Source organism: Anastrepha ludens, chromosome 3 (genome assembly GCF_028408465.1).
Source record: "Anastrepha ludens isolate Willacy chromosome 3, idAnaLude1.1, whole genome shotgun sequence".
Classification (NCBI taxonomy): domain Eukaryota; kingdom Metazoa; phylum Arthropoda; class Insecta; order Diptera; family Tephritidae; genus Anastrepha; species Anastrepha ludens.
In genome coordinates, this window is record NC_071499.1 from 116,953,096 (window position 1) to 116,978,134 (window position 25,039).

At 36.8% G+C, this 25,039-nt stretch overlaps 1 protein-coding gene across 1 annotated transcript in view; it reads right to left on the minus strand.

Annotated features, from left to right (window-relative positions):
* The window catches only part of LOC128858870 (serine-rich adhesin for platelets-like), a 44,895-nt gene extending 38,157 nt beyond the window's left edge, over positions 1–6,738 (minus strand). Inside the window, exon 1 of the mRNA XM_054095414.1 lies at positions 2,112–6,738. Coding sequence (XP_053951389.1) covers positions 2,112–4,533 — 2,422 coding nt within the window. The 5' untranslated portion in view covers positions 4,534–6,738. The remainder of the gene's footprint in view (positions 1–2,111) is intronic.
* Between the last annotated feature and the right edge of the window lie 18,301 nt (positions 6,739–25,039).

Genomic DNA, 25,039 nt, shown 5'->3' on the forward strand with positions numbered 1-25,039 from the left:
GGGTAAACAGTAACTGAGAGAGGGGTGGATGTATGACTAGTTGCTAGGGTTCTGGCTAGATCGGATTTTGGCCCGCTCATTTCCTTCCATTCCTTTTTATGCCGGTACACAGTAAATGGTGGCTTTTTTTAGTAGCGTAAAGTTCGTCTATCTTGATTCTGCACTACCGGTCACAAAGGGGATTTATCACCAAAGCCTGTACACCACCTTGATGACAAGACAATCATTGAAGATATTCGCATGAGAGCTAAGAGTTGAAACACTCTTTAGAAACTCAGAAGGTTGCGAGAATGCAGAAGTTAACTACGTTGGAAAGAATACAGAGGCGAATCGCAATCCTGCTCTCACTGAATTTGACAGAATCAGCTGATTGCTGACGTAATAATACAATATTTGTATTCCGTTCATTGTTATTCAGAAGCGCATAGCGGTCACTTCGTCCACGAAATGGGTCCGTTGTGAGCCGCAGGCGCTGGGCTGGGCAATATTTCCCCTTCAAGATCGAACCATTCTGAGCTTTGGACAAATCGTAAAAGGTTGTTGATACCTAAAGTGTATAGATTATCTATATTCATTAAGAAGTAGGAACTTAAATATCGGTTCCTGCTTCTGGCTAGAGCTGGGCATGTGCAAAAAATGTGTTGAATTGTATCCAACTCCTCCTCATGCCAACAGCTACGACAGAAATCTTGCTTGTAAACGCCTAATCTCCTTGCGTTCCATTCCTATGAAACAATACGCTGTGAGGAGCCCTACTAAGATCCTAATTTGTAGTTTACTCAATTTTATAATATTCTTGGATAGAGGTAGATTTAGCCTTGGCTCTTTTTGTCTAGCAATTCCAGAGGTATTGGCACTAATCCAACTTTGATTTACAGAATTGAATAGTGCGCCCATAACAAGAAGCTTACAAGTTGCTAGAGGCAACCCCATACAATTATTTGTGTTTGGCATACAGGGAGATTTTCTTGCAAGTTGGTCAGCTCTACAATTCCCTGACATATCTCTGCGGCCTGGAACCCAGCATAAGATAATACGATACTGTTTAGCTATCTCATTAAGAGATTGCCATCAATGTAACACGTCAATGACACTCCTTGTCGTTATTTGGAATGAATGCAGAGCCCGTAGGTCAGATTGGCTGTCTGATAGAATGCGGATATCTGTTGATGACACTCTGTTTATCTCTAACAATCTTAAGGCTTCGGCTTGAAAAACTCTACAGGGATCCGGTGGTTTAAAGAATTCACTGATAAAAAGCTCTTCGCAATATAACCCTGATCTTACACCGATTTTACATCCATTTTAGATACGTCCATGTAGATTTCAACGGGTGTGTTGTGCGATGGATCTTCCTCAAGCCATTCCAGTCTAGAAGAGATTTTCACTGAGGAACTCCTTGCGAAGCATAGGGGCCTAAAATGGCTGAATATCCTTGTGTGTCTTCCATTGTGTGCTCGCACTGAGCCTTAACTTCATTTCGAAGCATAGGAGCCTAAAGTGGCTGAATGTTCATGTGTGACAATCTTTCATTCTGAGCTCGCACTGAGCCTTAAAGCGGAACAGGCCGCTGAGTATTTGCAGATCCAGATCCTTTGATGTCCTAAACAATGGATGGCGTGGATTTCATCGTTCTCTTTCTTGTTTATTTATTATTATTATCACAGCCAAAGCTACCACAGCCAGAGCTGTCAGAATCTTATAATTAATCATTCTTGGAAGTCACTTTGACAGAATCAGCTGCTGAGTTTTTTTAAATTTAGCTTTGTTTACAAACCCCTTTTTTCTGACCTAACTTTTAACTTCGCTTTTTGATACTATCTTCTTAATTTTTTCGCACCCCTTACCTACATTGAGATCTCGATAAAGATACGCTCAGTTTTTCACTTCGAACTGCATTCTCGTCTCGCATTCTATCATTCTTGAGCAAAAACAGGTTTCCCTACTTCGCTCAATACTCCTACAACGTTCTTCTACGTCAAGCGAATAGCGCACACTATACGATAACTCACACAGCTCACTTTCAACACTACACGCCAATATTCGGTTATTCCCCTTCGCAATTACGTCATGAAAAATTTCTTTCTTTCTCTCTCTTCTCTCAAACTCACCCGAATGATGTCCTGTATCATCCTCCTCTGCCGTTCCGCTGGCGGTCTCTGACGTGCCAAACTCCCGCAATTGCTGCTGACTGTTACAACTCGTGTCGAGCTCTCGCAACGAGCTCTCCGGTTGATGATGCAACTCATCTGCCGCTGAGCAATTCAATGGTATATCCGAAATTTTGAAGCGTTCACGTATCAATGTGGTGCAGCGTTCCGAACGAAAATACGATTCTAGTTCGTCCAATGCTAATGGACAGACATCGTAATTTAAATAGAAATCCTTACCCCAACTACCCGAGCAGTCGACTATCCAATTGCCGCCGCCCATATTGCCCGACGTCTGTTGTATATTTTGTTGATGTTGACTGGCTATCGACTTGAGTAGCGAATTATTGCGCGATAACTTTGTTGAGTGCGCGCGCCGTATAAAACTCAACGATTTCTTGGGTGGTGACGTCACCGCCTGCGGTTGTACTGCACTCGCGTTCGCCAGTGATGTCGGTGGTGAGGTAATTGATGTGTCCGAACTGAAACTCTTGGTGGCTTTGGATTTGTTATGTTCTAGGCTCGACGACGCACCATTCGAATTGCTTATAGGCAATTTTGAGGTGGACTTCAATAGGAATAGGTGTTTGGGTGGAAAATTGTGCGTGATCAGTGATGTGGACGAACTGTGCGCGAGTTTGTTGTGACCTGTTGCGACGACACTTTTACTAGCAGCGCTCGTAGCGTTGGTAGTTGTACTGGTAGCGCCAATATGACTAGCAACACTACCACCAAATAGATTATGATGTACTTTACTAAGTGGTCCGATTAGGCGCGAGGTGCGCGACGTATTCGTGCTATCTGTACCACTCGACGCTTTCGTTTTCGTCTTCGATTTATCGCAATCACCATACAATGCCTCCGGCTGTTGCAAAACAACTGAAGGTGATAGATTTTGTGGGAGCGTTTTGGACTTGGCGCGCAATAGCAGTGGCGTTGTGTGCGCGTTAGGTTTGGCAGCGGCAGCTGCTACGCTCAATAGATTGTGTTGTTCCACACTAGGCACCGATAAGATATTCGTGCGCGAACGTGATTTCATCATTTTTATAGGTGTAGAAGTGTTCGTTTGTATGCGACTTATCTCTGAGTCATCGTCATCATCGTCGTCGTCGCCGTCGTTGCGATTGTCATCGGACTCCATATCCGAATGCGGCGTTGGCGATTCGTCGTCAGCAGCGTCGATATCCGAATCGTGCATGTCGCCGCTACCCCAAACGCCAACACGTTTTCCATGTATTGTTGTTACTTTGTTCTCAATCGTATTTTTTCTATTGCTATTTATTTGTTTACTTGTAGTTGTTGGAGTTTTAGAGGTACGCGCCTGTTTAGAGGGGGTCGCCGGCACAATATCATCCTCATGGAACTCCACCAAATTACTGCAGGTTTTTGTTGGGGTAGTTTGTTTTGTTGTCGTCGCCTGTGCGATATGCAAATGTTCGTCGTCCAAGCTTATGCCATTCAACACAATGCCATAACGTTTTGTTTTGGCGTTGACATTTGCTTTTTGCGTCGACTGTGCCTGTTGCTTGGTCATTGGCGCGCACGTTGACGTTGTGGCGGTGCTGGTCACCGAGCTTTTACTGTTCGAGCTGCTGCTGTGCCGCTTCTCTGGCTTTTGCGACAGCCGGCTCAGCTTTGTCTTCTCCTTCTCAGGTTTCTTGGTAGGCGTGGCTGCTGTGGCGGCAATCTTGCCAGCTGCGTCACTCTCGTCATCCAAATCCGTGTCGACTGTGGCGCCACTCATTGTCCAATTAAAGCCACAGGGTGGTGACATTTTTTTTGCGCTGCTACGCTTCACTACGCCACTACCAGCTGAGCTGGAATTTTTGGAGTTGCTGCTGCTGCTATTGCAGCTGCCTCCGCCGAAGCCCAATGTGCTGTTGGTGCGTTCGAAGAGCAAAGCGGCCACCTTCGATGTGGCGCTTGCGTTCTTCAGCGAAGTGGACTTCTTCAAATTGTTATTGTTGCTATTCTTCTCGGCTTTACTTCTGCTCCCAGTACCGCTAACGCTGCTGCTACTCGACGTACTCTTGCGCTCATGCGCTGTGCTCGAGCTTGTATTTGATGTGCTCGATTGTCCGCCGAGGCTGCTGGTGTCGCCGCTGCCGGCTGTGTGCACCAGACTGCTGCTACCCGACAACTCGCTCGACTGCCGCAGAGGCTGGCCGTCGTCGTCGTCGTCTTCGATAACAAGCGGCACGTAGAATGTAGAACGTCGACGCTGTTGCTTCTCCTCAGCGCTGGCGCTTTGACTTTGGTTATTTGCTGTAGAAGAGGGTGTGACCGGTGTGGCGTGCGCCTTACTGGCACTGGCGCTGGAAGGCGTGTTGGCTTGCGTATTTGCGGTGTATTTTTGTGGCGTTGTTTCAATGGCTTGCAACATTTTTATGGAACTGTATGTTGCAGGAGTAGTGTTGCGGTGTGTGGCGTTTTTTCAGGTGCGTTTATGGCTATGGCAAAGGGCAGTCATGCTTTACGCTTGGCGCTCTTGAGTGTGACTAAAAATACTTGAACTGGAGCTTTGGCGGCAGATAAACTGTGCTTTTGGGCTAAAGGTACAGGGCACAACTAAAACAAAAATGTTGGATGGCTTTTGTTTGAACACTTTGATTGATTGTTAATGGATTTTGTTAAATTTGTACAAGTTCTAAATTTGCAGCATTGTTTCAATGGCAATTTCACTATCACAAAGGTTTTTATTTATAAAAACTTCACAAGTTTTAGCTTAGAAAATATTTTTCAAGCATGACTTTTTAATTTTTTGTAACATTTTATGAATAAAAAGATATAGACGAACTTGCGCTGCTTAAAAATGCTTCCGTGCGAAATTTACAATTTCTTACGTATTTTATTTTCAAAAAATAGAATTTGTGCTAATTAAAAATTCTTTCACTCGATTTTCAAATTAAGCCACGTTAAGCGAAAATCCGCTGCTTTAAAATTTTTCTCACATACAATTTTTGGTTTCACGTAAATCTTTGCACTTCACCAGCTTTTGCACAATTTTTTTGTTTTTGTTGTTTTTTGTCAATATATAAAGCCTTATTTTTATTTTTGTTGTTTTTTATTTTTTCATCAATACCTAATAAAGCCTTATTTTTATTTTTATTTTTGTTCTTTTTTTATTTTTTTATTCTTTTGTCAATATCTCATAAAGCTTTATCCAGAAGTTATGCAAATTTTTTTTCATTCCAAAAATTCTTCAAATTCCATTTACTCAGCCAAATGAAACTCCAAATAAAAACTCAAATGCGCCTTTCAGCTTCTGCTTGCAGCTTCACTGCCGTTTTTCTCCGTTTTTATTTCAGCTTTTTCTATTCCTGCACTATTCCGTTGCACTTTTCATATCCATCTTCTGCATGCTACTGCATTTTATAGTGCTTTTCCTACATTTTTTTATCAGTTCCGTGTAATTCTTAATTTTTTTTATCTTTGGCTTTCTTTTATCGCGGCAATTCACTTTCTGCTGTTGCTTTTTTTTTTATTTTTATTTTTTTTTTATTGTAAGCGTGGAATTTCAAACACGTTTTACGCTGACTTCACACTTGTATTTATTTATCTGCAATTGCATTTTTATTTGCGTTTTGCAGCAGCCAAATCGACTGGCGAAGGCACAAGGCACAAAACAGTGTAGCCAGTTAGTTACTTTTCTTAAATTTTTTTTAGCTTTTCTCACACACTTTACTATCACTTTATAGCATTTCACTAGTTTTTATTTCAATTGAAAATTCAAAATATTTCATTTCATTTACACAAAATCCCATTTCACGGTATTTACAGTCTCCGATTGCTGTTTTATTACTCCATTTTCAAATTCACAATGGTTGTAATATTCACAATTAAACCATCTCTCGTCTCACACACGTATGATCACAATACGGTCTCATAATCAACTGAAAATTCGATATCCATAATTCCAAGCAGTGAGCGCACAAACGCAAACAGTCCAAACAGAATCGCTCGCAAGTGCCGCCATCGGAAGTTGTGCAGTTTTGAGTTGTACGAACCGTTAATGCAATAGGGAGAGTTGGTTGACGATACTCACATCCGCTCGCAGAGCTGATCGCTTAGATTTGAGTGTGTTTGTTTCCAATAAGCGTTGCCCAATTGACGGGACGTTTTTTATGAGAAGTTTGAAAAAACTGTGCAAATAAATTTGTTTGTGCTTAATGGAATGAAACTTAAACTGCTGTACTTTATGGGAAACACAATTTCTCTGCTCGGTAGTAAGTCTCATTGCTCACTGAAAAATTTGTATTTAAAAGTAACAACTGTTTAGTGAGTTTAGGTTAGGTTGGAATGGTTGCCCAATGAATGAGCACACTTGGACGAAGATAAACGGATTCGTCCTTTGTGATTTAGTGAGGTTCAAGCGGCTTTGTTTTTAGCCGCTTAGTTCAACAGTGATATGCTTCGGTCAGTGGTTTCAAGTTTATATAGGGATGCTTATTTTATTATAATTTCCATTTAAACTGCTTTTTCTACACCACTGCTCTGCCCGGTAGTGAGTTTCGCTGCTCCCTGAAAATTTGCATTTGAAAGCAACAACAGTTTAGCGATGTCCCCAGCGATTTTTTAGCCGCTTAGCGGCTAGCATAGATCAGTGCTTCCATGTATATATAGAGATATTTATTTTATTATAATTTGCATGGAAATGCTTTGAAAAGTATTGATTTGACATAACAGTTTTAGCACAATGTGGTGAGGAGCAGGGTGCTTGCTTTTGGACCGTCCTCTGATGCCATCAAACCATTTTGCATGCTATCAGGTGGGATGCTTTGAATAGCAGCCGAATTTCATAACAGTTTGTCAAAACGAAAATAATACAGTGCTGCCAAATCATGTGCAACCTGGCATTTAAGAGAAATGCTTGGTTTTATTTACTACCCACCACTAGGCGGTTGATGAATCGAAAGCAGCTGTAGTATATCTGAAACTAATTGTCATTAAGTGTGAAGAAATTTGGTTTAGATTTTTTCGTCTCAGAAAAATACAACTTCCTAGGCGAGTTTAGCCAACCATGGCCAATGATATGTTATAAGTAGTCGAAACAACTAACATTGGACTGGCTGCGTTCAATCTCCAGATTAAGGAAAGAAGGCGCGACAGGTCAATCTGTAGATTGAACCTAACCAGGAAGAGTGGATCCCTTCAGCTGCAAGCAGGTCGGTTCCAAGCCAGCTGGATGTGGCTGGATTCAACCTTCAAATTAAAGAAATAAGGCGCGATTGGCGTAATCTAGAGATTGGTTAAGCTCAGAGTCTAGTTAATACATTTATGGAGACATATCTAGCATTGCGATACCTTCTATTTGGATATCTCTACTCACTCTCAATTGACAGGACATTGGAACAATGGTTCTTACTGGCCACAACTTAATAGGCTTAGAAGTCGTCAGATGAAGCGTTCCCTGAAACGAGTTGTGTAAAAGTTATAGAAGAGGAGGAGACTACATACATAGCTCTCTCTCTCTCTCTCTGTCGCTGTCTAGTACTATTCGGTGAAGGACTCATACGCTGGATGATATTCCATTAAGAGAATCTATGAATATCCTTTAGAATCTATGAGAGCTTAGTGAAATTTATTTTGAATACAAATTATTTCTTGGGATAATTGTTAAGCCTGTCACGGCATTACACCAGCCTGGAGTCTAAATGTGTACTGTAAAGAGCACAAAATAGATGATATGTATTAATGAAAATATAAAACTAAATCAGCATGTAAAGATTGTACTCAAGTAGGTACACTTGGCTTACTACGATCTCAGGATCATCCACTAAACTTTTTTAAGTTTAGTAGGATAACTATGAATAGAATGAAGACAGGAATCATGAATGTCTAACGCTTCTGGATTCGAAAATCGATAATGAACTTAACACAGAATAAGACTCAACTCAATAATTAGCCTACAATATTTTTTTTTAAGGCAAAAGTTACAATCGTTGGTAGATCATATCACGAAGCACATCTTGCTTCGGGACAATGACAATAGAAAATGTTTCTTAAAAAAATTGTTAAAGAGTCGGGATTTTTCTCTTTCCTTCAACGTTCAGGTTTGGTAAGCAGTATACGAAGTTTGTACGAAAAAACTAACAATCTTTTCAAATATAATTTTCCTTGGATCGTAGAAAAATCGTGCCTGGTAAGTTTTTTAAACTTCGACCTACTAAAAATATTGTGTTATAAGTCAACAGAAATAAAGTGCGGTGCATTATCAATATCTCTATATCTTCAAACTGATTACAGAAGAAAGGCAGACAAATAGAATATGTTAGTCTGACCTGGAAGCGCACAAAAATCGTTGAAAACTCAGATATATTTAAGCGCTTATGCCAGCGCTTGATCCAGCACTAGAAACCTTTCTGAAACTCTATTTTCGGTGTAGCCATTAGAGGCATCTTCGATATTTCCATTAGCGTTTGATGAATGTTGGAACCATAAGCAATGGTTAAGTCCTCTGCCAACTCTCTGGTGGTTAATTTGTGGTTATTGATAAAATGTTCTTTTATTTTATTGATGTTTCCATTAGTTTTCAATATCGACAACCCGCCACTACGTTCGTTATGCTCTATGGACTCTACTGTTTTCTATAGATTATCATTACCGAAACAGTTTCCCAACATTTCTAAGGTTTCCGCACCATTGAATCCATTTTTAACGCAAAATGTAATGCAAATTCTATGTTGCAAATTAAAATCCATTTTTAAAACTGTAAAAAATCGAAACAACGTGCAGAGGTAGATTTACGCCAGATATGCCAGATGGCGATAAAATTTTGGTAGGAATGTTGATCACAGATGAGGTAACGTAACAAAAACAAACAGAACAGAAATCAATTAACCTAGAGCGCCACCTGGCGGCTAGTCCGGAAACTTTTTGATCAAAGTGGTACTCTACGATTTATTCCATTTTACTTATAACCATTAAGGTTGTCATACAACTATTTGAACGAAATTTTGATGAAGAAAAATCAGCTGAAAAACGCTCATACTCCCTTTCTGTAGAGGATAGAAAATGCCATACAATAATCTAGTCAGAGTATAACAGTTTGAGAAAAGAAAACGAAAATTTGACAACTCTGTCGCAGTGTAGTTTCGATGCAATAATATTTCGAGAAAAGAAAACGCCATAATTCGCAGCCGATAATACTCTTTTTCATACTATGTCCTGTATTTTCAATAAATTCCGTTCCCTAAACCTCAAATGAAGTTATTAAATATTACTACACATATTACACATTTAAACACACATTTGGCTTTTAGAAGAACATAATAAAAATCGCATTGACTGACAGTTTTGCCTATTATTTTGCAGCAATAAAATATTCATGACTGTAAAATTTTAATTCTAATAATAACTGGCAACCTCTTCGCTATTTTTATACTTCAGCCAATAGCTGGAATTTTTTCATTCTACTGCTAGCGCTACTTCATCAAATTAAAAACAATTTTCTGTATACAAAGCAACAATAAATAAAAGACCAATAAACATACGTACAAATATACTCTGAAGTATGTACACAAAAAAATAACAAATTACCACTAATGTTTCCAGTTAAAAATCCGGTTTTGCGGCACAGGCACAAACAAAAGTCACATACAAATGCATACATAAAAGCACGCACATATAAAAATAGTAGGAGCATGACTTCCAATGGCTTTGTTATTACTTTTCGAGTAGCCGTAGTCAACCGCTCATTTGGACGCTCCTCTCACCTGATTTCATGCTCTCCAATGCAATGCCATTATATTTGAGCATTTTCTCCCATTAATGAGTAAATATTTGCTGATAGCTGCTTGTATTTTGAGTAATTTCATGTGAGTTTCCATGGTTTTTGTTATGGTCTGCAATTTATTCTTGTACACTGCTATGCATTTTTCTTATGTTGTATTACATGATTTTATTTTAGCTTTTTGTGATTTGTAATTCTTCTATATTTCATTTCTACTCGACTAGAGTTGAAAGATTGCTGATGGTTGTGAAAATGTGTATGTATATACATAAGTACATGTGTATGTATATACACAAGTACAAGTATGTACGTGCTTATAAGTATGCAGATAGAAGTATAAATTAAGCAAATCGAAGCATGCATACAAATTAACATACATGGTTTGTGTGGCATATGAAGGAAAAATATTTTGAAATAAGAAATGGAAGTGGTGAGTAAATGAAAATGGGCGATTGAGCGCTCTGGATGATTGATCATTATTGCTTATGATAGTATTTTTTTATATTTTTATTCGAACTAGTAAAGATTATTAATGATATATGACAATTTATTTCACGTTCATCATAAATAAAATAGTGAAAATAAATACATATTTATATGTAAGTCAAAGTGAGGACAAAGTCGAAAAATAAAAATTTGCGGTTCTTATGAAAAAAAAAAAACCAATTGTAAATTAAAAAAAAAATTTAAATGTGTGTTGTTTTAAATAATAATTAAAAATAATAATTTCACTATAAGAAGTAAATCAAAAAACTTTTTATTTTAATTTATTGAAAGTAATTTTTAAAAGAATTAAAAAACAACCGAAAAATGGGTTGTTCTTACAAATAATTAAAGTAAAAAAAAAAACTCATTTTATGGATTTTAAATATCAGTTTAAATTACCGTTATCATATATAAAAAAAAAATACAAGTAAATATATTTATATGCATAGACGTCCAGATGAAAATAAACACCGAAAAATCTAAATTTTTTTGCCCTCAAACATGTAAAGAATTATTTTCCGAAAAAAATTATTTTTGTAAAAAAACATTATTCTAGTTAAAACAATTATTTTTGTATAAAACAATACTTTTTGAAAAAAATAATAATTTTGTAAAATCAAACTATTTTTGAAAAATGAATTATTTTTGTAAAAAAACTTGTTGTTAAAAAATAATTTTCCAGAAGAATTAAAAACAACCGAAAAATTGTTTCTTCGTACAAAATAATTAAAAATTAATAATTACAATTAAAACAAAAATTTTTATTTTTAAATAATAGTTCAAATTTTCGTTATCATAGAAAGAGAAAAAATTAATATTTACCTACCCATAAGTAATCGTATATGTCAAGATTAAAGATAGATACCCAAAAATCTAAATTTTGTTGGCCTCCAAGAATTTAAGGAATTATTTTGTAAAAAAAATTATTCTGGTAAAAAATATTTCTTTTTTTTGAAAAAACAATCTATTTTTGAAAAAAAATATTATTTTGTAAAAACACTTTATTTATGAAAAATATAATATTTTTGTAAAAAATTGTAATTAGTTTTTTAAAAACAAATTTTTTGGTAAAGTGCGGTAAAGAAATTACATATTTGTAAAAAAAGTATTTTTGTTAAAAAACTTATTTAAAAACAGAATTTTTGTAAACAAAAATAATTAAAAAAACATATTTATGTAAAACTAAATTCAATATTTGAACAGTTTTTAGATCATTACAATACTTGTTTTTGTATAATACAAAAAAAATCTTAAAAGAAAGATTATGTTTATAAAAACTAATTTTTTTACAAAAAACTCTGAAAAATTTTAAAATTTGTTTTGTAAAAAACTTTTTTTTTCCTAAAGTGAATGAAATTATTTGTAAAAAAAAAAATTATTTTCATAAAAAAATTATTTAAAAAACAACATTTTTGCAAAACAGATAAATAAAGAAACATATTTATAGAAAACAATATTTCAAAAGTTTTCAGATCAGCCCATTACTTATTTTTGTAACGTAATTCTTTAAACAAAAAAGGATTATGTTTATGTAAACTAATATTTTTACAAAAAATTCTAAAAAATTGTAAAATTTGTTTTGTAAAAAATAAAATTTTTTGTAAAGTGAAAAAGTGTAAAAAAATTACTTTTGTTAGAAAATTTATTTAAAAAACAATATTTTTGTAAAAAAAATTATTAAAAAAAACATATTTATATAAAACTAATCTCAATATTTCAACAGTTTTTAGATCATCCGGGAACTTATTTTTATACGAAAAAAATTCTGTAAAAAACAGAGTATGTTTATAAAAAAGTTTTTTCCAAAAATTATAAAAAATTGTAAAATGTTTTTTAAAATCAATTTCTTTTTGAAAAAAAAAATTATGTTAGTAACAAAAACTATTTCTAAAAAATAATTGCTTTTGAAAAAAAAACAGTGTTTGTAAACAGAAACGATAATTGTGTCAATTGCGAGTGATCCTTTTGATAAATTTATAATTTGAAAAAATGAACTAAAATCTTAGCCCTAAAAAAATTGATAAATCTATGCAAAAATGCCTTTCCCAATAAAATTTTTTTTGGTATAGGTATTTATAATTTTTTTCAAATTATTTGGAAGTCTATTCCAATTGTATTGTATATCTATTGTAAATTTTGTTTACAATTTCGAAAATTTTACTAAGCTTTCAATTCTGAAATAATTAATAAATCTATGTAAAAATAGCTTTCTTAATAAAAATATTTTTAAGTATTTTTATAATTTTATTTTAATTGGTTAATTGTGTCAATTCCAAGTGAACTTTTTGATGAATTCATAATTTTAAAATTTTACTTAAATTTTAGTGAAACGATTTTCTGAAAAAAATGAATACATCTATGCAAAAATGAGTTTCCCAATGCAAATTTTTTTTAGAATATTTAAGTTTTTTTAGAACATTTAAATTTTTTTAGAATATTTATATTTTTTTAATTAATTATTTTATGTATTTTACGAATTTTTAAAGTTTTCAATAAATTTATTATTTAACATTTTCTTTTTTAATGCTATAGTACTTAATTAATTTTAATAATTCATTTAATAATAATTCATTTTTTTATTTCACTTAATTTTTTAAATTTTTTTAAATATTACGAAATTTTTGCAATATTTATTTTTATAAAACTTTTTTATTTAAGTTTTAAATTTAAAATTTTTTTTTTGTTTTCCAAATTGTTCGTTAATGTTGATGGTGGAGTCCTCTTTCTTTACTTTAATTTTTTTTATAAAAGATTAATACAAAATTTGTATTCATTTAAAAAAAATTTTATTTAAATTTTTTATATTTCGAGTTTCAAATTTTTAAAATGTGTATTCTGTAAATATTGACAGTTCTTATAAGAACTTTTGAATAATCTTAAGTTTTTTCTTCATAAAATGTGAACAAAAAAATTGTTTGTTTCTTCATTTTGCAGCTAATTTTTATTTTATTTATTTTTTGTTTGTTTGTTTTTTTTTTTTTTGTACATTGGATAATAAAATTAAAATATATAATGGACATTTTGATTCGCAGGGCACTCTACAAAAATTTTCTTTATTATTTCTATTTATTTATTTCAATTTAGTTATAAAATTTCCGAAGTAGGAAGTGCTGACTGCGCAGTTTTGAGTTTGCGGGCTTGGTTCTACAAGAAGCAAATGGAATTTCAAAAATAAAAAAATGGTGCGTATGTCTACCAGTCGTTTTTACAAAAGGTGCATGCAAAAAAGAGCCAACAAATTTAATTGCGCCACAATTTTTCAGCAGAATCGGCATTAATGTGTTTATTGTTGTTGTATTACAAATTTACTAGAACCATAAATTTCGAATTTTCTACACCACAAAAATAACTCACCTGGGACTAAATTACACTTTTACCAGAAAAACAACAAAAGTAATAGGACTATGAATAAGTTCGTGCGGTTTGTTTTTTCGAAATTTGAAACTTTATTGACGTAAAATGGTTACAAATTTAATATTCAAAATATTGTCCATCGCTTACTACTACTTTTTCCCATCTTTCTGGCAATTCACGGATTCCCTTTGTGAAAAATTCGGTCGGTTTTGCCGCAATCCACGAATCGATCCATTTTTTGACTTCATCGTAATTACGGAAGTGCTGGTCAGCCAGGCCATGTTGCATCGATCGGAAGAGATAGTAATCGGATGGCGCAAGGTCTGGACTATACGGCGGGTGGGGTAGGACATCCCATTTGAGCGTTTCTAAGTATGTTTTGACCACTTGTGCAACATGTGGCCGAGCATTGTCATGTTGCAAAATAACTTTGTCGTGTCTATCGGCGTATTGCGGCCGTTTTTCTCGCAGTGCTCGGCTCAAACGCATCAATTGTCGTCGGTAGACATCCCCCGTAATCGTTTCATTCGGTTTCAGTAGCTCATAATACACAACACCCAGCTGGTCCCACCAGATACACAGCATAACCTTCAGGCCATGAATATTCTGCGCCGACGTCGATGTTGAAGCATGGCCAGGGTATCCATACGTTGCCCGACGTTTTGGATTGTCGTAATGGACCCACTTTTCATCGCCAGTCACAATTCGATGCAAAAAACCCTTTCTTTTGTGCCGTTGAAGCAGTTGTTCGCATGCCATAAAACGGCGTTCAACGTCTCTTGGCTTCAATTCATACGGCACCCAATGGCCTACCTTTCGGATCATTCCCATGGCTTTTAAACGTTTGGAAATGGTTGATTGATCAACTCCCAAAGTTTTTGCAACCTCTTCTTGCGTTTGAGCCGGATCTTGATCGAGCAATTCCTCCAATTCGGTATCCATGAACTTTGGCGGCGCACCCTCGCGTTCTTCGTCTTCCAAGCCAAAATCACCACTTTTAAAGCGTGCAAACCACTTCTGGCACGTTCGCTCAGATAGAGCATGCTCACCATAAACTTCCACCAAGATACGATGACTTTCGGCTGCTTTTTTCTTCATATTAAAATAAAATAATGAAGAAGAATTCCCCGCAAAAACACATTATTTGGCACGAAATTCGACATTTTCAAGTGTGGTAAAAATATTGTTGTTTACGCTTCAAATAAAAAACTTATACTGACGTTTGTGCCTTACGACAGTAGCTCTCCAATGAATGTTTGGAAATGTGGATCGATGGAATAATAATCAAGTTACGCCATCTGTTGTAAAACCGCACGAACTTATTCATAGTCCTATTAATAATGTTGAAAATTAATAAAAAAAAACTATACAAAAAAATTCATTCAGCTGCCTTTCATCGCATTAGTTACTGATATGCAAATGAGCAGACGACAATAACCACCCTCCGCGCCCTTGTTGGAAAACGAAAAAACATGAAAAGGAAACTAAAATTGTACGAAAGGGTAAACCAATAAACTACTACGGCAATAATTTGTGCGCCTGCAATGCCATTGCGACATTCCTCACAGCATATCCTGAAGCACTGCTTGATCCTGTAGACGCATGCGGCGCATCGCACTGGGTGGCGATCGCGCGCTGTGATATAGTCTTCATAATAGGCACAGTTATGCAGTGATGCGTGAGCAACTGTAACGTTTGGCAAGATGAGACTAAGTAAAGCGGATTATTTTTGTTAAAATTATAGGACAGACGATATTTTAGTTCAGTTGAACGCGTTGATCTGGGTGATCAGCAAAATGCCGCGCCGGGTTACTCTTTTTTTGACAGGCTAAATTATCTTACAGTAATCAGAAACCTTCACTCTAACTGTAATCTAACACAACGCCGACATTTCAACGCTTCAAAAGTTGAAAGGTCTGATTCAAAAGCTTTCATGCCTATAGTCCAAATTAGAAGCGACTGCCGAATTGATGCCTATCATCAGCTCAAAGTCCACTGTTCTCGTCTTTCGCAACGCAGAGGGAGTCAACCCATTTCTCCTGTTTTTCAATAAAAAATCTAAAGGTTAGGCTAGACTAGAAATGCCAATCAAGCAGCGTTAGTTCCATCAAAGTCTCGACGAACCAAAAGCGATTTCTCATCCAGTCGAATGATAAAGTTAGCCCTTTTACTACATAAATATTAGAGCCTTAAACTTTGCCGTGGCTCCCTCGATTTCGCAATTTCCTAAATTCCAACTAGAGTTCCTTTTGTATGAAATCCGGTCACGTTGAAATACTGCAGCATCCACTCTTTCTCTACTGCGAGACACGCTGTACATTACGCGTAGTGTCAGCAATTCGCTCGCCTTGTGTGTGGTCAATCTTCTCCAAGATGTGCATTCTTTTTTACCGTTTCAGGAGAGGAACTCCGTCTAATTTAGATCCTTCGGTGCAGAATATAATACTTAAGAGACAAATTCAGTATTGAGAGACGGTAGAAGATAATAAAACGGAGAGCATGATTTGATAAGCAGTGCCACAAAGACAGAAGATGCTGATTGAAAAGCAGGCAAAAAGAAGCCAGAAGAAAGGGAAGTGCTGAGGTTAGAGCTGGTTAGATTAGATGATTAACACAGAGGAGAATAGAGGCTAACTTTTACTAACGGTTAAGGAAGAATAAGGGCTCGGTTATTAGAATGAAAGAAGCTACATACTTGATCTGAGCTCTAGAAGCAGATGAATGTCCTGTTATTAGAATTAGTGAAACTACTCACATAATTCGAGATCTGAGCGAAACAGATGCATGTATTAGAGTTGAATGCTTAAGAGCTCTACCTGTTTGGGGGCTAGCTGTTGTATGACTTAAGGAGGTAGCAAAACCAAGGAACCATATCCAACTCATCGAGTTTGTCATATATCTAAAGCTTGGACGGCGACAGCATCCGATGAGGCGTCCCTTGGATTGTTTCAGAGCAAGATTCTGCGGAAGATTTTGGAACTTTGCACGTTGGCGACGGCGAGTATCGGAACGATCGACGGGCGATGAGCTGTATGAGCATAGACATAAAAATCGATCGATTCGAACGATTTCGTTGGCTGAATCATGTCGTCCGAATAGAAACAAACGCTCCGGCTCTGATAGTATTCGATGCGGTACCAGCTGGTGGTAGCAGAGGAAGAGAAATTCAGTAAGAGGAAGGCTTCCTCTGCATTGGACAGCTCAGGTGGAAAAGGACTTAGCCTCACTTAGCGTGTCCAAATGGCTCCGGTTTGCATAGGAAAGAATTGGCTAGCGCGCTTTGTTAAACACGACCAAAATCGCGTAAGCGGTTATCGCACCAATCAAGAAGAAGAAGAACAAAACGGAGAATAACGAGAAGAAAGAGAGTTGCAGAGTAGAACAGTCGAGTGAAAGCGGCAGTACCGGGTAATTTGTCCATTCGTTCTTGATTAGGCCTTCGATTGTGTTTTGTTGCTCTAAGTTTTTCGTCTCTGAATGGCAGTTGGTTGCATGATACGGTTTTTCATGCCAGAACAGCAGTCCGTGGTTTGCCACTGTCGGGTTTTCTTTTCACTTGATGTTTCATGTACAGACTGAACCAGAGGTCAACCCGATGTAAGACATGTACAAATGCACTCTGCTACAGAGGCGTTATTTATTTTTTTATTTGAGCTCCAAAGCTGGTATTACAATAAAACAAGTTTAAAAAATATTAAAATAAAATTTACATTTTCGAAAATTTTGTCATAAAAAAAATTTTAAAAATATAAGAAAAAAAATGTTACGTGTTCGAAAATATTGAAATAAAATAATTTAAAAAAATATAACAAAAAAGTTTAACATTTCCGAAAATAGTGTCATAAAATAAGTTTAAAAAATATAAAAAAAGTTTAACATTTTCGAAAATATTGTCATAAAATAAGTTTAAAAAATATAAAAAAAAGTTTGACGTTTCCGGAAATTTTATCATAAAATAAGTTCAAAAAATATAAAAAAAATTTCACATTTTTAAAATATTGTCATAAAATAAGTTTAAAAAATATAAAAAAAGTTTAACGTTTCCGAAAATATTTGAATTACATTGGTTTTCAGAAATTTAAAATTTTTTCCTCTTCGCATAGCCCATGAACCCTTCATCTGCGAAACAAAAGCATTCAACGCGGCTTAAGCCTAATCCCAATTTTGTGCAAACAAGCTTAGACAGTCCGGTTAAATCTGATTTATAAGCCTGTGTGCATAGCAGCGTCTATATTCTTAATTTTTTTCAGCGCTGTCAATCCAAAGGATAACTGGCAGTTATAATCTCCTCTATGAGCTCCCGACCACCGACATTAACTGCCAATTTCAACCCTCAGAGTGCAAGTATGCAAGGCAATAGCAAAAAAGAAAAAAAATGCAATAACCAACAATCAAATAAAGCACAAAAAAAAACAAAAAACCATTGAGCCCAACGCAATATTTTAAAAATAAATAAAGGCGCAGCATTGGCAAGGGAAAAAATGTTGCATTCAACGAGGTGCGTACTTATGTGCTAAAAATACACCGGGCATGCGGGTATGTGGCCAGCGGGTAGCAGCAATAATGGCAAAAAGTGCCAAGGAAAAAATGCAAAAAAGCCAGAAAATGTATGCCACATACAACGCACTGAATTTTCGCAAGCACTATTTCGGGGCTACTCAAAAATGCGTCCCTTGCTGGCGTAGTGGCCAAGCACAACATGCAGGGTGGGTGAATGCACGTAGGTGTGGCGACGCGACGAATTTTTACATCATTTTTTTGATACTAATTTTTTTCTGGTTTCGTGAAAACACGATTTTGCGATTTTTAGCATAAAAAGGTAAAGAGTAACTGTGAATGTGAAATTAAGCAAATTAGGTGTCACGCAGCATTTGCTACCCTCTATAATGGCCAGACTGACTTTGAAAGGATGTAATTAGTGCTTAAATGGGTTGGTATAAATTAAAAACACGAATGTCAACTCAGCTGTCGCATTAAAGTGGTGACTACTACAAAATGGTTTTCATGACCTTTTTCCCCTCACATTTTGATGTGCGATGCCTCATTAAAGAGGCGAGAAGAGGCGAGAACTTCCTTTACAACATTGTAACTGGTGGCGAAACGTGGTGTTTCCAACACGAACCTAAAACTAAGCGTCAAAGTGCCGAATGGAAGGCCCCAGATGAGCCATCACCCAAAATATCGCGCTTGGAGAAGTCAAAAATCAAGTCGATGCTCATTTGGTTTTACGATTCCAAGGGGATTGTCCACAAGGAGTTCATGGCAACGGGCCAAACTGTCAATGCACTTTTCTATCTCTGCGTTTCGAATCGTCGAATTCGCCCTGAATACCACGAAGGAGGAAGCTGACGCTTATTGCATGACAATGCACCATCTCATCGATCCACTCTTGTGACTGATTTTTTGACTAGAAATGGCATTGAACCATCAATCACTCACCATATTCGCCTGATATGGCTCTCTGTGACTTCTACCTATTCGGAAAATGGCATTTGTCTATGAAAGGAAAACGTTTTGCGTCCGGAAAGGCCATCCAAAAGGCTTGTACCGCGTTGTTTCTATTCTCCCTCTTTATAAGAAAAAAATCGCCTAGCCTAATTCTAACTTAACTTCACCTATCCCATACAACTGTATAAATCAATACTCCAAAAAAATCACATTCAGACTTGATATCCCTTCAACTCGTTTATCCTTTGGATATTTCACTCAAGCAATCAATAAAGCAATAAAACCAAAAGGAAGACAATAAACAATGGAAAAAAATGCAAGCAACAAAGCAATAAGAATTCCAGTTTGGAAAGCCAAAAAAAAACATACATATTTGTATGGCCTCAAAACATGACTCAAGTCCTACGCAGAACGGCAGCAGGAGCAACATTTTGTTTACACCACACACAATTCGATCGTGCCTATAAAAAATTTAAAGTAACAGCTGCCAACGGGGCGTATCAAACACACAGCGTCAGACAAATGTAAAGGGAGATAGTCGACGTATTAAATACGAAAAACCTCCGTACATACCAACAAATCTACTCATTATCCAGCAATATAAAACGCCCCGACTACCGACACGATCTCAACAACGCTCGCGGAATTTACGACATTGTTTTTGTGCCTTGTTTTCGGTCGCAGTGAAACAGTGAAAAAATAAGAATTTTTTTCTCTACTTCGAAATTCCTGTTTTTATTTTCACGCTTAGTTTGTTTTCAACATTTTTGTCGAGGCTTTATTAGCGATCGCATTACAGCAGGATCAGTTGATTACCCTGCGCCTTAGTGGCTGAGAGCAGCCAACGAAGCAAAAAAACGGCATATGGAGATAAGTATGTAGGCACCTTTAACATACATATAAACACACACACACATATAAGCTATCGCTCTACTCTATTCTACTTTACTTTTATTTTATTTTATTTAATTTTTGAAGTATGCGGACACTTTTATGCTCCAGGCGTTTCGTATGTTTGTTTGTTTTACAAGGATCCCCTGCTGTGTCCTTATTTTTTTTCTAAGCACTAATTTTTCCTACCGTTTGCCGTTGAAGGTTGTTTCTTCTCCATTTCGGTATTTTAGAATTTATCTGCGTTGTGGTAAGATTATGACGCAACACAAATTACTCGCAAACATTTCAAAAAAGAGAGAGAAGTTTGCCTTCACCGAAGCAGTTACTTTTTATTGAGAGGAAAAAGAAAATAAAATTTTTAGGATCTTATAAAACGAAGCAAAATTGATATCTTTTACTAAAAAATCTCTTTGGAGGTTGAAAAACAGAAATGAGTGAGAAGATGCTGGCGTTGGGCAAAAATTACAATGAAGCAACTTGGATCGTTTGGACTTCTTATGCCTGAAATAGTACCACAGAATGTGGACAGAGTTCCATTCGATAGTTCATTCAGAAGCTATGACCACAGCCGAGGCCAATGGACTTTAGAGACTTAAGACTAAGAAAGTTTGACCAACCATACCAACCTTGCAAAATACGTTAAATGCACTCGGCTGTCACAGTACGACAGTTCCTAGGAGATGATCAGAATGCATGTTTATTAAACTTCAGTGCCCTGAATATGAAATCAACGGACACAGTAATAGACAGACAGACAGAATTGATGCTCACACTCTTTTTGGGTGTTTGACCGAGCTCCTGCTTCTATTTCAGACGTGCGTATTGGTGTTGTTCCACAAATGGAGGGACCCCCAGTTACAAGTCGACTACGAATGGCAGATATTTTTATGAGGAGGTTTTTCATGGCAGAAATACACTGGGAGGTTTGCCGTTGGCTGCCGAGGGGCGACCGCTATTAGAAAAAAACTTTTTTCTTCATTCTGGTGTTTCACGAAGATTCGAACCTATGTACTCCGAATGGTAGCCACGCCCCAACCCGACCACCGTAGGCAGCAACAAGAGAAGTCAAATAGGAAAACGTAGTTAACTTTAGGCCTAAGCTCGCTAGGCAGTAGTGAGGAACTAATAGATCTTGACACAGTAAAAGCAAGGTATTGCATCGCTAGACAATTCCACTTGAGAAACTATGCGGTAGTGATGAATTCGCATAGCTAGACAATCCCACTCAAGGGACTAACTGATCGTGCATCGCAACTAGCTCCAGAGCATCTCCAAAAACGAACCGCTGAAAGTTCTGATTCCCTACAGCTCCTTTTAAATGAAAATACCTGCGAAGGACGTGACAAAACTAAGTATTTATCTGAAATGTCTAAGTCAAATTTAGTCTCCAGTGTACGGCTACAGAGTTTCATATTCGGAGGAGATGATAACCACATACATTCGCTGAGAAAAACTATTAACCACAAGACAGTTTCTATTGATGGGACTAAATTGATGGCCAGAAAAAAAGAGTTTTTTTTTATCAAATGACCAGAGGACCTACGGAGGTCGTTTCTGAAGTAGTCTCGCACCTATAGAATGACGGGTCTCAAAGCTAAATTTAAGTTTTAGCTCAGAGTTAAGTTCTTTTCCCGACGAGAGCAGAGCAGCTGAGAGCTGTCCAGCTCATTCTCCAGACAACTTCTGCAAAAAGAACTTGAAGCAATCCCAAGCCTCACCGCATGTACACCTAATGGACAATTCCCGGTAAGGATAGCCACCAAATTCAAGAGCTGCAGCTTTGCTAACCTTAGAAGTTCCCTCGAGTGTCCCCGATCTACCTGTGACCAGAAGCATATCGCAACTTTCCACGTTCGCGCACTAGCCTAGCGCTCGTTGAGTTGATGCGAGGCTCATCTTACCAGGAGTAGATCACAGGTTTTCAAGGGAACCCCAATCCTCTCATTTTGCGATGAAACCGTCTAGCTAACTCATCAGCCTAGTAGTTTCCCTGTAAGCCGCTGTGGCCGGGAGCACAAATGAGCTCAATATCGAAGTATTCGGATGCAATCGATAGAGAAGTCAGGCATTTTCCGACTAATAATGAACGCACGAACAACGAGCCCAAGTCCCTAATTGCCACTTGGCTGTCGGAGTAGATACTTACGTCCTTTACAGTAATTACAGAGGTAAGCAACCAATTCATTGATGCCTAAATTTGAGCTCGCAGATTACTCCCCCAGCACCTTTCACGAAAAAATACCTCAAAACTGGCCAGGCTTTGGCAAGTCGAATTTTAGAGTGAAAAAATGCTTCTAAAGAATGCTTTTGGGCATGGAACGGTATGCGAAAGAGTTCCCACAGATTCTGAGTCATTTTTCAAAAAAACTATATATCGGTCAAGTAAAAAGTTTGCAGACGGATCACGCATCGAAAGACCGAAGTTTACAGCAAAAAATTCTTCAGAAGAATGGTTTTGAATGAATGGAATTGCAAGGGAAGGATGTAGACGAATGGGTCGATCAAGTATCGAGATTTGGAAGTTTCTAGCCGGAAATAAAAACGCAAAATCTTTAGCACATAATTCTTACAATTATTCTCAATGGCAGAATAGGTAGTGGAAGCTCCAGTTAGGAGATAAGAGAATATATGAAAGACTAAGCTAAAAGGGGCTAAAGTTTTTAGCAGTGAATCCATGATACAGATTCTCTAGTGTAGGATGGTTTTTAGACTAAACGGAACCATCAAACTCTTCAACCTAGACTATTTTATGGATTCTGGAGAGACATTTTTTTAAGAGAAATGCCATACTTTCAAGCGATAGTGAAAACTTCTTATGTTCTATGACTGTCCCAGTGGAAATGTAAAAATAACAGAGTTCTACCTACATTTTACCTACTTTCCGCACTCCTTGTGAGCTAACAAAAAAAATATTTTGAAGCATATGTTTCTTGTAATTCAACACATTAATTGTGACCTAAAACGTGGCAGCCAAATTAATATTTTTGTAACGCCAGCATACAGAACGACCTCATACAGATGAACAGCAGGTGACCGCGCATGCGTGTTGAGTTCAAGGCGAGTAGGTACGTCGTCTGGTAACTCTAAGTTGAGCAAAGTTGAAATTTAACGATGCACAATGTTTATTTACTAATATGTTGGTGTGTGTAAAATGTTTGTATGTATATTCGATAGAGGTATGCATGTTTGATTGTGAGCTTACCCTTGGCTTTTTGACATATTTGAGATATTTTCACATTCCACTTCTGGTTTTTTTTTCTTTCTTGTTTATCTTAACATTTCTGTTACTTTACTGCAGTTATTTTTTTTGTAACTTGTTGTGAATTGTTGTAAATTGTTTACATTCTTCATACTTTTATGTGAAATAAATCACGAAACAGAATGACCAATACAACTCTGCATTGTTCTTTGGTCCATCAGGCAGTCGATTCATGACCATCAGATAAGTATTTCAAGAAGCCAGTGTGTGTGTGTCTGTATGTATGTAAGAATGACAGTAAAAAGAAAAAGGAAAGTACATAAAAGTTGTAATAAATGTATTTGTTCCCAGGAATACCAGTAAAAAATGTTCAAGATTTTTAACTGCTTGAAAAAGTAACCAAAAAGCGCTGTTAATTTTTTTTCTTTTCTCTGTGTGCCTATGTTGATCATCTTTCTTTGATAAGGGTGTTGAGTTTGTTAGGCAAATAATTTGTAATACTTGTTTGACTAGTTGTTACGGAAAATATGATTTTCACTTTTAAGGATTTCCATTTCGAATTTGTATTCATTGTTTAGTAGGCAGCAGGAAGTTGATAGCTAATCCTCAGAAGTTCACTTTATTTACTTCCTTTTGTTTTGTTGGATGAAGCGCATAGTGAGCGTGCAACCAAAAGATGGAGATTGTTTTGAAAATCATGTTTTTCAGGAGGAAAAACAAAAACAAATAAAGAAATAAAAAAAAATAAAAAATAAAAAAAATTCCCTCCACGCACACAATGAAGTGAAATTTAGTTCAGGTTCTTGAAATAAGTACATAAGTCAAGATGAGATATTGGGCATCTAAGGAGCAAAGGAGCATTGTAATGTAACAGATCTTTGGTATCTCGATATGATCTCCCTAACTCCACCACGCACTTTCAGACTCGCTAATGAAGCCTATTGAAGTCGGGAGAAACTTGAGTAATTCGAATTACTCTCGAGTCCGGGCCCCTCTGAAAACTCCGGGCCCGGGGAAAAAAGTACCCGATCCCCCCCTCTCGTCGGGCCTGCCTTATTCTCACATTCGTAGCCGTCAAAAATTCAGTTATACTTTACTAAGAATATCTTAATCCAAATCCCAAGGTAGGGTATTCACGTAAAATGTCTGTTGATGGCTCCTCCACCTCCTAATATAATCAGCACTCTGTTTAACCCCTTGCCGTGCCATTTAGCTCGACGAAACTCGGGCGCAAGTGTTACACGTCAACGTGTGGTAAACAGATCAGACCGATGCACGAGATGATGTAACAGCAATTATGAGACTCGTGACTAACTCTGGTGGCGTACAGATAGGAACTAACATTCAATCACGACCCAGGCTTGTGAAGTTTATATTTGATTCGACTATCTGTACACGACCTCGACTCGTGATAGTTACATTTGGCCCCGACAATCTATTCACGAGCCTGGCTCGTCATATTCATGTTTGGGCCAAAATTTTCATCACGAGTCAGACTCGTTAAAGCTAAAGGGGCTACATATAAAAAGCCATCTGGTGCTGATGCGAATCTATTCGATAATGACCGTTTGGGTAACCAAATACGACGTCAACCCGTAGCTTACATTCGTCTTCCTTCAGGAAAGCTGTTAAACCGATGAAAGGTCTCGGATTTGAGGGATACTGATGGATATACGTTAACTGATTGAGAGCAGTATTGCAGTGAAATTATTTGCAGCTCGGTTCCAGAAACGAGTCATCTTAAAGCACGAGATTTTCGCAAGTGAAATCCGTGTT